Source organism: Somniosus microcephalus, chromosome 9 (genome assembly GCF_052327205.1).
Source record: "Somniosus microcephalus isolate GS21.2 chromosome 9, FLI_Smic_1.0, whole genome shotgun sequence".
NCBI lineage: Eukaryota > Metazoa > Chordata > Chondrichthyes > Squaliformes > Somniosidae > Somniosus > Somniosus microcephalus.
The window spans coordinates 52873450-52887785 of NC_140995.1; the positions used below are offsets into that span (position 1 = coordinate 52873450).

The following is a 14336-nucleotide window of genomic DNA, read 5'->3' on the forward strand; positions in this document are numbered from 1 at the left end:
TATCATTCATCAGTCACCCCATCACTGGGGGCTGGGCCTGGTCTAGGGGGTATAGGCCTGCGCCCTCCCCACTGCTGCACTCACCACTCTTCACCGGTTTAGGGTCCGCGCTGCCGTCTGTAACAGGCCCTCCCCCGGCGGGGGCCATACCCCAATCTGCGACTCCCGGACACCTTCTGTCCATCTCGGGCACTGGTCTCCGTATCTTCACCTCCCGCCTCAAAGGCCTTTGCTCGACAACCCTACTGTCTCAGAGACAATGACCCGACTCCTGACATCACATGGGCCGGGGTCAGGCTAGGGGTCAGGTGCTGTGGTGAAGCCAGGCCTTGGCGGGCTGGATAAAATCCACTGGGGGCCGTATTTTGCCCGCCACTGCTCCACACGAACCTCCTCCCACCTTACTTTGTCTCACCCTATCTTCAGATCCTTCTATTTCTTTCTCCCTCATGTACTTGTATAACTTCCCCTTAAATGTATCTATGCTATTTGCCTCAACTACTTCCTGTGGTAGTGAGTTCCATATTCTAACCACTCTCTGGGTAAAGAAGTTTCTCCTGAATTCCTTATTGGATTCGGAGAAAGGAATAGTCGGACCTGCAGATAGGGTTAGATGAAATAGGGTGGGAGGAGGCTCATGTGGAGCATAAACACCAGCATGGACTGGTTGGGCTGAATGGCCTGTTTCTGTGCTGTAGATTCTATGTAATTAAGGAAATTAAACTTAATTTGCTCATCATTGGTTATGTTTTTGTTTATTTTTTATTTTATAGATATTCATTTTGTGAAGTCACTGTAGAATTTTGTGACAGCCCTTACACGAGATTACATTGGCACCATGGAGTTGCTGGAAAGGATAGCTGCACACTGCGAGCAATGTAATTTTGAGGACAAACTTATGACTTTCAACTTTGCAAACAGCCGTAGTACCATTATGTGCCCAGCGGTGGTGCTGTCGAGCTAGAGCTCACTTCACAGCAGCAGCACTTGACTACTCCGAAAGGTCTTTTTACACTTGGCTAATCTTCATCCTAATTTCAGACACACACAAAGTAATTCTTAGAATACAGACACACACACGATTGATTTACTTTACAATAGCAAGGTGCGTTGGCTGGGTATCGCTTGCTGCCACAAAAAAAGCCCTTGCAGTCCCATAACAAAGAATAGACTGCTGCAGATGTAATATGTTATTCAGACAAAAGTATCTCTAATTGTAAATATAATTATCCCTTACCATCACACCCTTATGGCCATCAATACCTTCTCCACCAGCGGAACCCTAAAGAGAAACATGTTTAAAACCAGAATAATAGTGTGAAATCTTTTTACATAAATACTTAAGATCATCATTTTAACACACTTGTAAATTAAGAACTTACTGGTTCCCCTTTAGGTCCCGACACACCTACAGAACCCTGAAAACAAACATAAAAGATAAAAGTAAATGCATTTTCAATGTGGGGAAGTTAAATGCACCTTTTTTTTTACATTTAAATTTATTTATGGAAGCAACAGAAAATATTTAGTCGGACCTGTAAACAGACAGATAGAAAGCAAATAGATGCCTTTGGATCTACAGATAGAAATAAAGACAAATGAACAATGGTCCCAGACAGATTAGCCCTGAGATTACGAGAATGACAGAAATGTGCTGGACCGGCTCGTGCCACATTTTGTGAAGCAGTAACCCCTCCCCTTAATCTAAATTGACTCCGGCCACAGGAAAAGCTTGCCTGGGGACCTTGGCATGTTGTACGTTTGGCTGGAGAGCACAAAATATGGCGAGCAAGCAGCTCTTAAAGGGTTGCAGCTCACGGTTAAAGGCCAAGTTATGCTGGAGGCAAAAAAAAAGTGAACTGATTGTTCAGTGACACAGCAGACACGTGAACACAGCGGTAAAGCTGGAGGCCCTGCCGTAGGCACATTTTTTATTCTTGGAGGTTGAAGCGGTGGCCCAGGAGTGGCAAACAAATGCTTAGGTTTCCAACGCAAGGCGCTTCTCTGCTGCTAAGGGGCTTCTCAATGAGGTCCGCTGCCATAAATCTAGAGGTTAGTCCTGGTCTCTTAACGCATGTCTTAAGTGTTTCCTCTTCTTCAAAAAATTGATGCCTTGAGCTATCACAGAATGAAGGCATCGTGGCTCCTTGCTGGATTATGGCCACTGATTTTCAAAAGTTGCTTTTTTGATAGCTATCACATCAATATTAATTGATTGGAAACCCTTTCAGTTGACATAGGTTACGGGATTAATACGAGAAGCCCTGATGCCCACATGGTTGCCCTTATGCCTAACCTGAAGCCCATCCTAGGTGCCAGTAAATGACCATGTTTACATTACAATGAGAGAGCCATTGGAAGATGTGAGTGCGGCAAGGCTTTCAGCTGTAAGTTGCAGCTTGACTGTATGCTTTTCTGAAGTATAGATATGCATGCGATGGTTATCAGTTGCATATGAGGGTTTAGAATGGTCTTGCAGTAAATGTGGAACAGGTTGATGTATACAACTTTGTGGCACGTAGTCCGGGTTAGACCCTGTATTAATGAGTACAATGAAGGAGAAGATTTCAAAGTATCACTATAGCAGTAACAGAAGTGAATAGTACAGAGGAATTTACTATCTGAAAGCATGGGTGCAATACTCATCTCCAGGTTTCTCACAGAGCAAGGAGGGAGAAGGAGGGGGAGGAGACACCCCAGGGGACACACAGGGCACAGGAGGCTAATAACTTGCAGCAGGTACCACTCCAGGCAGCAAGTCTACTGCATTAACCACCCTGCACACAGCACTGATGTACATATGGAGACTTAGGCTCCACACTATACATTGAATACAGTGAAAGTCACCAGCAGTCTCAGCTTTTATGCCACACGGACCTTTTAGGCACATCGTGGGAGTCAGTCATTTTGCCACGTACAGCTTCATTACGGTGGTAACTGAAGCCCAGTATCATCATGTACCCATTAGATATAGTAGATGCAGGACATGCAGTAACTGATTGAATGGATAAAGGCAATGCAGTAGATGTGGTCTGTATGGATTTCAGAAGGCATTCGATAAGGTTTCTCACAGAAGGCTTGCTACAAACAATTAGAGTTACAGTGTAACAGAAAATGTGGAGCATGGAGGCAACATTGGTTAGTGGACAGGAAACAAAAGTTTATGGTTAATGGGTGTTATTTGAGCTGGTGAAAGGGTTGGAATCTATGTGCCCCAGAGGTCAGTGATGGGTCCACTTTTGTTCTGTGTATAAATAACTTGGATGTGGCTATAGTGAACTCAGTGTCAGAATTTGTTGATGAGACAACAGTAAGGAGGGTTGACAAAAGCAAGTGAGAACTGTAAAATACTTCAGGATGTCACAGACAGGTTAGCGGAACGGGCGGACATGTGGAAGAGGCAATTTGATGTGGCTAAGTGCAAGATAATACAGTTTGGAGGACAACGTGAAATGGGAGAATATACTCAATAGAACGATGATGAAAGATGTGGAGGAACAGAAACCTAAGGGTTCAAATACATAATTTCCTGAATGTGCGAGTGCAGGTAGGTAAAGCCATTAAAAATGGCCAACAGGATTTAGGGTTTATAAATAGGGGCACAGAGTAAAAGAACAAAGTGATTATGATAGATTTGCACTAGGCAATGGTTGGCCATAAAATAGCGAGTAATGTTTGGGGCACGCCATCATAAAGATTCAATCATAGAGTGTGTAGCATAATTTCATCATGATGAGGCTGGGGATTGGTAATTATAGTTATGGGGAGAGACTTGAAATACTGAGATTGTTTTCAGTAGAGAAGACAAAGCGGAGATTTAATAGAGATATTTAAAATTATGAAGCATTTTTATCGGGCAACTGGGGAAAGCCCAAGTACTCTAAGTGGAATATTGGTGATGAGGGGCCATCAATTTAAAACAGTCAGTAAGAGAGTGAGGAGGAAGGTTAGTGGACATTTCTTTGCACATAGGGTTGCTGGAGCATGGAATGCATAGCCACAGGGAGTAGTTGAGGCCTAGACCGCTGCATCTTTCAAGGGAAGAGTAAATAAGCGTTTGAAGCAGAAGAACATACAGGGTTATGGGAGAAAGCAGGGCAGCAGGATTAGTTTTGAAACATTCTGGCAAAGAGCCAACACAGACACACGGGTTGAATGGCCTCCTTCTGTGCAGCAGACATCTATGGCTCTAACTACCGTGGTACTTCCGACAGATGCACTGGTGTGTAGCTCGCTGAGAAGCATGAATCTTTATTGCTTGTGCATTATGATTGACTGATTTTTTTTTCAGCCATTCCCAGTGAATGTTTTAAAAATTATACATTTGTGCAACTTTGATTTAGTGGTTCATTCAGCTCAACAGAAAATCAGGCAATTCTGCATTTCTAACTGGCCCCAATATTAGATCTGTAATTCCTTGTATTCATTGGGATTTAATGTTCATGGATTTTTTTATAATAAAAAAGTCAACAAAAATCCTCATTTAAACCATGTATTTTCCAGTGAAATGTTAGCCTTACACATTGAACAAGAAATTCAAACTGCGGAGAGCTATCTCGCTTTTTCTCTCTCACTCCCCTCTCCGTTGCTCTCACGCCACCACACCCCACCACCCCGCCCCCCCCACCCCTCCCCATCCACATCGCTTTGTCCCTCTTTCAATCCCTTTTAATATACAGCTTTAAATCACAACTGTAACATAGAACCTCCTGCATGCTGAATGGCAACTTGCGGTTTCGATTTGCTGCTGAACGCTTGTACAAAGAAATGTTTCTTACCCTGTCACCAATACCGCCAAGCAGACCAGCAGGACCTGGAAGACCATGATAGCCAATATCACCATTGGAACCCTACAACATTCAGACAGAGGAAAAAGAAGTCATGGAATAAAATATTTGAATTGGAAATATTGCCCAGTGTTTAGAACTAGAGATATCATTACCTCAAAACTTGATAGTTCTCATTTATTCCCTTTTTGCATCATCATCTCAAAGGAACAAAAGTATATTGTAGTAAACTCGTGCTGTTTTTAAGAATTTTTAAAACATTTTCAATGTTGCATCTATTTGAGAAATTTTATAACATTCTTCAGCCCTACTCTGCAAGACAAGCAGTCTTTCTGACCTCGTCTGCTTTAGCTCACTTTTACGTGACTTTATTTTCTTTTTGTGGTTTGAATCCCTCAGTAACAGTGAGCTCTTTCAGCTCTGTCTCCTGTGCTGCGATTCTGCTGTTACTGTGTAAATATTGTCTAGCAAGGATTAAATAGAGGCATTGATGGAACTTGTCCCTTACTTCCAGGAGCTACATGCAGTATAGTTCTTCCTTTACTTTAGCAATATAGAACCACGCTTTAATGGTTCAAGTTGTAATACACAGTTTGCATCGAGACAAAAGTAATTCCACCTTTGCACCAGCACAACCTGTGTGGTACAATCTGGGTGCAAAGTCACCCAAAGCGTTCTTAAGAAAGAGGTATGAGTCTACGTCCAGCAGATAGTGTCACAGCATCTGTGTTTCACGCTGCGTGCAGTCCAATGCAAAACCAAATTTAAAACATTACCGGACAATCCACTGGTGTCACATGGGCAGCCAATAGTCCCATCAGCGCTCTCCTGAAGTTTGAGTTCAACCGACATTCAGATGCCAGTCAGCAAAGCTCTGTTGTCCCTGGGTGGAAAACAACTGCGAGCCAGCAGTCTAACTCAGGTCTGCCTAGCCCACGGATGAAACCAGTACCTGTACTAGGATGATGCCCTAAGATCAAAACTCCTACTTAAATGGCCTTCGCTGACTTGACATTTTTAATATTACCCATTATTATTAATAAATACCCCATATACAGTATCAATACTTGCAAGTAAAGGACTATAATGGGATTTAAAATTAGTACTCTGATCTGAAGCAATAACTTATTTTTAATTAATATTGGATTGAAATTGTGCATTGCGACCATTGTAATAAAATCTTTAACACATTCATATGAAATTAATTTTCTGTTGGCTGCATTAACCGGCTTTTTTTAAATAGACTGACACCTTCAATAATGTAGTGGGAAAGGACTTTAATACAAACCCATTAGCGTGTTTGTTATTAATATTGCACAGAGCAATATTAACCCAGCTGACACAGTTTAATGCGCAGGAACAACGATTCTACAGACATATACATACACCAGCAAGGTGTGTGTCCAAAAAAATGTTTAAAAAGTTAAAGGAAATACTTACAGCTGGGCCTGGTGGGCCAGAAGGGCCAACGGAACCAGCTTTGCCTCTGTTACCCTTTACAAATCAGAAACAAAGAAACATAGATGGTGAGTTTCTGAATGATACAGTGTGGGATAAGAGTTTATCTATTGAGAACATGAAGTTAATTAAAAATACATGTTAAGCTGGAATTTAATGAGCTTCATGCCTTAAGAAGAAAGTAATACATCAATGCCAGGTAATACATCAATGAACACTAGTTTGAAGATACAGGTTGACTATCCCTTATCCGAAAACCTTGGGACCAGCTGTGTTTCGGTTTTCGGAAATTTTCGGATTTCAGAAGGTATTATTTCAGACTGGGGAACTCTGAACATTAAATTAATTTGGTCATTAGTATTTGTATTTAATATAAATTTAAAAAGTTCAGGCTACCTCTTGCGACTGTTCCGTGTCTCATTCCCCTTCCTGCATCTCTGTGCTGCTGCTCACAGTCTGTTTACAGCTCCCCCTGCTCCGCGTCTCATTTCCCTTCCTGCTTCTCTGAATTCCTTGACTTAGCGGGGGTCTGGGGCTCGACTGCCACCGCCAGTTGTGGGAAAGCCGGATATCGGCTGACTCCTACGCTAAGCTGGCCCACAAATCAGGTCGGTGGGGGGGGAGAAAAGAATATCGGACGGGCCGCTGTATTGTTGGGTTCACTCTCCCGGTACCTTCTTCACACTGCCCGGCTCGGCCTGCAATCTCCTACCCAGGAGGGAACTCTGTGACCCTCTGCCCTGCTCACAGGGAAAGGCAGAGCTCCCTCAGTCACACTTAACATTGAGAGCGAAGGCCGGCGTGTCGACAATCTGCAGGAATTCTTGTTCTGGGCCCCGGAGGACCACTCCTGCCATGTTTTGCGCCACTCGGGTCATGTCGTGCACACGACTTACGCTGAACGAAAAAACTTTCGGTTTTCAGAGGTTTTCGGTTTTCGGAAGTTCGGATAAAGGATAGTCTACCTGTATTTCACTCTTCAGTACCTGCTTTAAAAACCAATTGATAATGTACGTTCAGGAAAAGTTCCTGGTTTCTACAAGTGATATCACCTGGTTATTGTTCCAACAGTGAAGTCCTAGTCCTCCCTCTAGTGTCTGGATGACTACACTATATCCCCTCTTTCCTTTAAGGTAGACTCTTAGGGGTGATTTTCACTCAGAAGTCGGGAAGGAGGCGGGACTACAACTTTCGGGGTTGTAGTCCCGTCTCCATCGAGATGCGGCCAATCTACGCGATTTTAACTTGATTGACCTTGTTGAGCCCGCCCAGTGGGCTCAGCAGGCCAATTAAGGGCCACCCGGCAACAGGTGACGTCACAGACTGAAATTTCATCTGTCAAGAGGTTTTGACAGATGAAATATCAGTGTTTCACAGCTGTTTGAAGCTGTCAAACACTGACAGTCTTACTTCTAACCCGAGTCCTTCTACACAGACTCAGTTAGAAATCTCTCTGGCACAGAGAGCTGCAGGCTGTCACTTTTGACAGTTCACAGCCGTTCTGCTTTCTGTGCCGGTTAGATGATGGACTCCTGAAACCTAGAGGAAGGAAGGCTAAAAAGGTAAGTACACGTAATTTAAACTTCTTTACACACTTTAGACACACCAAACACACTTACCTTTGCACTCATGCACCCATCACTCACCTGAACACCGACATCTCGACCCCTCCAAGTCCTTCAACCCGACGGCCCGACTCCTCTAACTTGGCGTGGTTTGGAGCCGTCAGGAATCCCACACATCAAGCTTTAAAATAGGGATTAGGCTAAAAACTGCCTGTTAACTACCAGTGTCTCCTTTTTCTGATGGAACATAGGAACAGGAGTTGGCCATTCAGCCATTCAGACCTGCTTCGCCATTCAATTAGATCATGGCCGATCTGGACCTCAACTCCATTTACCTGCCTTTGCTTTGTATCCCTTGATATCCTTACCTAACAAAAATCTCTCTATCTCAGTCTTAAAAGCTTCAATTGTCCTAGCAGCCACAGCCTTATGGGGGAGAGAGTTCCAAATTTCTGCTCCCCTTTGTGTGAAGAAGTGCTTCCTGATTTTGCTCCTGAACGGCCTGGCTCTAATTTTAAGATTCTGTCCTCTCGTTCTTGATTCTCCAACCAGAGGAAATCGTTTCTCCATATCCACCCTATCAATTCCTTTTACATTTTAAACACCTCGATCAGATCACCCCTCAATCTCCTATACTCAAGGGAATATAAGGCAAGTTTATGCAACCTGTCCTCATAATTTAACCTTCTAAGCCCCGGTGTCATTCTGAGGATGCGAGTGGATTGTGCTTGATTCTAGATACTGATGCCTGTCTCATAATCACTCAAATCGATATCCTGTTCGGTCTGCACAATATGATGAGATTCCTGAGATACTATTACTTGATGAAAGATACATTTCTGATCAATTAATTTGAATCTTTTTGAACACTTATAGCAGAACTAAGTCTGTGAATCACACTGTAGAGCGCTGGTTTGTAGGAGGGATTAAGTTTTGCCCACTCATTATTTTTCATTGGGACATGGCCACTAACTTTCATTTCACCATTTCTGATCAGCATATTCCTTCATTTTCACTTTAGCATTGTGATCTTTCATCATGATGTGGTCCCTTCACATGGATGAGACAGGTTAAGGCACTGTTAGATTCAATTTATGCATCACCCATGGTGAAGTGAGGGATCATGTGGTAGTTTTGCAGGAATGCCAACGTTGTAACTGCAATGATGAATGCCCAATTGAAGAGTTTGGAAGCACGTTTCAATAGTTCTCATGAATCATTCAGCCTCAGCATTTGCAGGTGTTGTTAGATGGTGACGATGTCCATAAATGTTCTGCAAACAGCTGGAATTCTTAACTGCAGAATAGAAATCCATCGTCCAATTGTAATTCCTCGCGAATTCCATCTACTTCAAAGATTTTGACTAGATATGGAATAGTAGCTCCAACCACTGTTGATTTGGTTACTTCAATGACTGGAAATTGGGAGAAATCATCCACCATTATTTAGAGAGACTCCTGATGCAAAAGGTTCATATAAATCAACATTAAGGGCTGGATTTTATGAATGGAGATGTGTTAGAGGTGGGACTGCTGCTTGCCAGGTCTCAGTCCTGCCTCCATCATCTTCTGGCCAACCAGCGGGATTTTCCCCTGATTGACCTTGTTAAGCCTGCCCTGCGGGCTCAGCAGGCCAATTAGGGGGAAGTCACTGACAGAGCACGTCAACGTCTGATGTGCTATCTGTCAAGATTTCTTGAAAGAAGAAATGTCAGCATTTGACAGCTCTGTGAAGCTATCAAACACTGACATTCTGTGTAGTTTGATGAGGCCTTGTGTTCAGGACTCATCAAACCTTTCTACAGTAAACTCTCGTATCCGGCACCTACAGGACCAGGATGGCGCCGGTTGATGAAAAATTCTGGATAACAGAGAGGTAGGCAATGTTTAAAGCAAACAAAAATAAAAACCACTGACTAACTCGGCCACCGCGGGAGACTCGGACTGGGCAAAACGAGTGCTGGATGGATTCGGCAAGATTACCGGTTATCTATTTTGCCGATTATTAAAGCATTCCGGATGATTAAGTGCCATTTAAACAAGAGTTTGCTGTACTTTGTAGAAATCAGATGACTGTTGGTTCGGAGGATCCAACAGCCAGTCTGTGAAATCTACAATGAAGATGTCGGGACTCCGGATCCACAGCGGCTGAAGGCTGTAGGCAGAAACAAAGGTAAGTGAACATTTTAGAACACTTTACGCTCACCTCACATATTTACCACTCCACACTTGCACCCATCACTCACCTCTACATTGCACTTTCAGACCCCTCTGACCCCTGCAGACATCCTACTCAACTCCTCCACCCTGGCAGGGTTCTCCGAGGTCGGGAAGCCTGCACTTGAAAAGGTAAAATGGGACTAATCCTTTTTTCTGCCCGTTAACTACCTGTTAACAGGCAGTTAATAGGATTTAATCCCTTTCCCTCCTCGAGGGGATGGGACCCAGGGCAGGACGGTTTCCCGCCTCCTGACAAAAGGGCATGGAGGTGGGATGGGGGCGGGTTTGCCAGCCGTCCCCACATTCTGCAACTTTACCGGCAGTCCCACCTCCATACCCGCCTCCTCCGCAAAATCCAGCCCTAACTCCATGTCATGGATGTTCAGGTAGAAATGCCATGATGAGCGATGCTGTCTTGTGTTCAACAGTTGTCCCCTAACAGCTGAGTTCCTTTTAATACCTTCACCACCTTATTGCCTATGCGTGGGAAGCACACTTCAATTCTGACTATCGCTGTCGGCCACCGTGGGCAAGAGATTTTTTTTTTATTCGTTCATGGGTTGTGGGCGTCGCAGGCAAGGCCAGCATTTATTACCCATCCCTAATGGCCTTTTAGAAGATGATGGTGAGCCGCCTTCTTAAACCACTGCAGTCCGTGTGGTGAAGGTACTCCGACAGTGCTGTTAGGGAGGGAGTTCCAGGATTTTGACCCAGCGACGATGAAAGAACAGCGATATATTTCCAAGTCAGGATGGTGTGTGACTTGGAGGGGAACTTGGAGGTGGTGGTGTTCCCATGCGCCTGCTGCCCTTGTTCTTCTAGGTGAAAGAGGTCGTGGGTTTGGGAGGTGCTGCCGAAGAAACCTTGGCAAGTTACTGCAGTGCATCTTCTACATGGTACACACTGCAGCCACAGTGCACCGGTGGTGGAGGGAGTGAATGTTTAAGGTGGTGGATGAGGTGCCACTCAAGTGGGATGGTTTGTCCTGGATGGTGTTGAGCTTCTTGAGTGTTGTTGGAGTTGCACTCATCCATGCAAGTGGAGAGTATTCCATCACACTCCTGACTTGTGCCTTGTAGATGGTGGAGAGCCTTTGGGGAGTAAGGAGGTGAGACACTCGCCGCAGAATACCCAGTCTCTGACCTGCTCTTGTTGCCACAGTATTTATGTGGCTGGTCCAGTTAAGTTTCTGGTCAATGGTTACCCCAGGATGTTGATGGTGGGGGATTCGGCGATGGTAATGCCATTGAATGTCATGGGGTGGTGGTTAGACTCTTGCTTGTTGAACATAGTCATTTCCTTGCACTTGTGTGGCTCAAATGTTACTTGCCACTTATCAGCCCAAGCCTGAATGTCATCCAGGTCTTGCTGTATGCGGGCATGGACTGTTTCATTATCTGAGGCGTTGCTAATGGAACTGAACACTGTGCAATCATCAGCAAACATCCCCACTTCTGACCTTATGATGGCGGGAAGGTCATTGATGAAGCAACTGAAGATGGTTGGACCTAGGACACTGCCCTGCGAAACTCCTGCAGCGATGTCCTGGGGCTGAGATGATTGACCTCCAATAACCACAATCATCTTCCTTTGTGCTAGGTAGGACTCCAGCCAGTGGAGAGTTTTCCCCCTGATTCTCATTGACTTCAATTTTACTAGGGACCTTTGATGCCAAGGGCAGTCACTCTCACCTCTGGAATTCAGCTCTTTTGTCTATGTTTGGGCCAAGGCTGTAATGAGGTCCGGAGCCGAGTGGTCCTGGCGGAACCCAAACTGAGCATCGGTGAGCAGGTTATTGGTGGGTAAGTGCCACTTGATAGCACTGTCGATGACACCTTCCATCACTTTGCTGATGATTGAGAGTAGACTTATGGGGTGGTAATTGGCCGGATTGGATTTGTCCTGCTTTTTGTGGACAGGACATACTTGGGTAGTTTTCCACATTGTCGGGTAGGTGCCAGTGTTGCAGCTGTACTGAAACAGCTTGGCTAGAGGTGCGGATAGTTCTGGAGCACAAGTCTTCAGCACGACAGCCGGGACGCTGTCAGGGCCCATAGCCCTTGCTGTATCTAGTGCGCTCAGCCGTTTCTTGATATCATGTGAAGTGAATTGAATTGGCTGATGACTAGCTTCTGTGATGGTGGGGACCTCAGGAGGAGGCTGATATGGATCATCCACTCAGCACTTCAGGCTGAAGTTGGTTGCAAATGCTTCAGCCTTGTCCTTTGCTCTCGTGTGCTGGGCTCCGCCATCATTGAGGATGGGATATTCATGGAGCCTCCTCCTCCAGTTAGTTGTTTAATTGTCCACCACTATTCACGACTTGATGCGGCAGGACTGCAGAGCTTTGATCTGATCCGTTGATTGTGGGATTGCTTAGCTCTGTCTATAGCATGCTGCTTCCGCTGTTTAGCATGCATGTAGTCCTGTGTTGCAGCTTCCCCAGGTTGGCACCGCATTTTTAGGTATGCCTGGTGCTGCTCCTGGCATGCTCTTCTACACTCCTTATCGAACCAGGGTTGGTCCCCTGGCTTGATGGTAATGGTAGAGTGAGGGATATGCCGGGCCATGAGGTTACAGATTGTGGTGGAATACAATTCTGGGCTGCTGATGGCCCACAGCACCTCATGGATGCCCAGTTTTGAGCTGCTAGATCTGTTCTGAATCTATCCCGTTTAGCACGGTGGTAGTGCCACACAATACGATGGGGGTGTCCTTAGTGTGAAGATGGGATTTCCTCTCTACAAGGACTGTACAGTGGTCACTGTTACCAATGCCGTCATGGACAGATGCATCTGTGACAGGTAAATTGGTGAGGACGAGGTGAACTAGGTTTTTCCCTCATGTTGGTTCTCTCACCACCTGCCACAGTCCTTGTCTGGCAGCTATGTCCTTCAGGACTCAGCCACCTCGGTCAGTAGTGGTGCTACCAAGCCACTCTTGTGATGGACATTGAAGTCCCCCACCCAGAGTACATTCTTCTCAGTGCTTCTTCCAAGTGGTGTTCAACATGGAGGAGTACTGATTCATCAGCTGAGGGAGGGCGGTAGGTGGTAATCAGCAGGAGGTTTCCTTGCCCATGCTTGACCTGAAGCCATGAGACTTCATGGGGTCCAGAGTCAATGTTGAGGACTCTCAGGGCCAATCCCTCCCGACTGTATACCAGTGTGCCGCCACCTCTGGTGGGTCTGTCCTGCCGGTGGGACAGGACATACCCAGGGATGGTGATGAGACATTGGCTGAAAGGTATGATTCTGTGATTGTGACTATGTCAGGCTGTTGCTTGACTAGTCTGTGGGACAGTTCTCCCAATTTTGGCACAAGTCCCCAGATGTTAGTGAGGAGAACTGTTGCAGTTTGTTACAACTGAGTGGCTTGCTAGGCCATTTCAGAGGGCAGTCTGGAGTCACAAACTAGGTAAGGACATTCCCAAAGGACATTAATGAACCAGATGGGTTTTTCATGGTCACTATTACTGACGCTGATATCTCACTAGATTTAATTAACTGAATTTAAATTCCTCAGCTGCCGTGGTGGGATTTGAATGTCTCCAGGTCATTAGTCTGGGCCTCTGGATTACTAGTCCAGTAACATAAGCACTATGCTACCGATCCTGTGACTGTATGTTTGCCACATAGAATGATATGGTCTTCAGTGACAGGTAGCTTATGGTGAACCAGCCCATAACTGCTTGTAGGCTCCATTCACCCATCACCCCTGTCCTCACTGACCTTCATTGGCTCCCAGTCTGGTAACACCTCGAATTCTCATCCTTGTATTCAAATCTCTCCATGGCCTCACCCCTCCAACTCCCCCATCTCTGTAACAATCTAGAGCCCTACATCTCTCCGAGATCTCTACATTCCTCCAATTCAGGTCTCTTGTGCATCCTCGATTTCCTTTGGCCCTCCATTGCTGGCCGTGCCTTCAGCTGCCTAGGCCTTAAACTCTAGATCCTCCCTAAACAGCTACGCCTCTCTCTCCTCCTATGAGATGCTCCTTGAAACCTACCTCTTTGACCAAGCATTTGGTAACATGTCATAATATCTTCTTACGTGGCTTAGTGACAAATTTTGTTTGATAATCGCTCCTGTGAAGCACCTTGGGACATCTTACTACATAAAGGCGCTATAGAAATGCAAGTTGTTGCTGTTATTCTAGTTTGCTTTCAACTTGTACCATTGATTTGTGCTTAATCTCTGTAAAGCTGTTTTCAGTGCAAGACCCTTCTGTATAGCATGCTTGACATCAGCTTGTGTGATTGCCTTGGGTGTGGAACATTTATCTACAAAACCTATGAATTCTTC

General features: G+C 45.1%; 1 protein-coding gene across 1 annotated transcript in view; it reads right to left on the reverse strand.

The window, feature by feature from the left end:
• Positions 1-14336, reverse strand: part of col9a1b (collagen, type IX, alpha 1b) — a 205416-nt gene that overhangs the window by 42385 nt on the left and 148695 nt on the right. The window contains exons 24-27 of the mRNA XM_085998169.1: positions 6228-6281; positions 4779-4850; positions 1383-1418; positions 1238-1282 (exon numbers count right to left, since the gene is read on the reverse strand). Of these exons, the coding sequence (XP_085854295.1) occupies positions 1238-1282; positions 1383-1418; positions 4779-4850; positions 6228-6281 (207 nt within the window). The remainder of the gene's footprint in view (positions 1-1237; positions 1283-1382; positions 1419-4778; positions 4851-6227; positions 6282-14336) is intronic.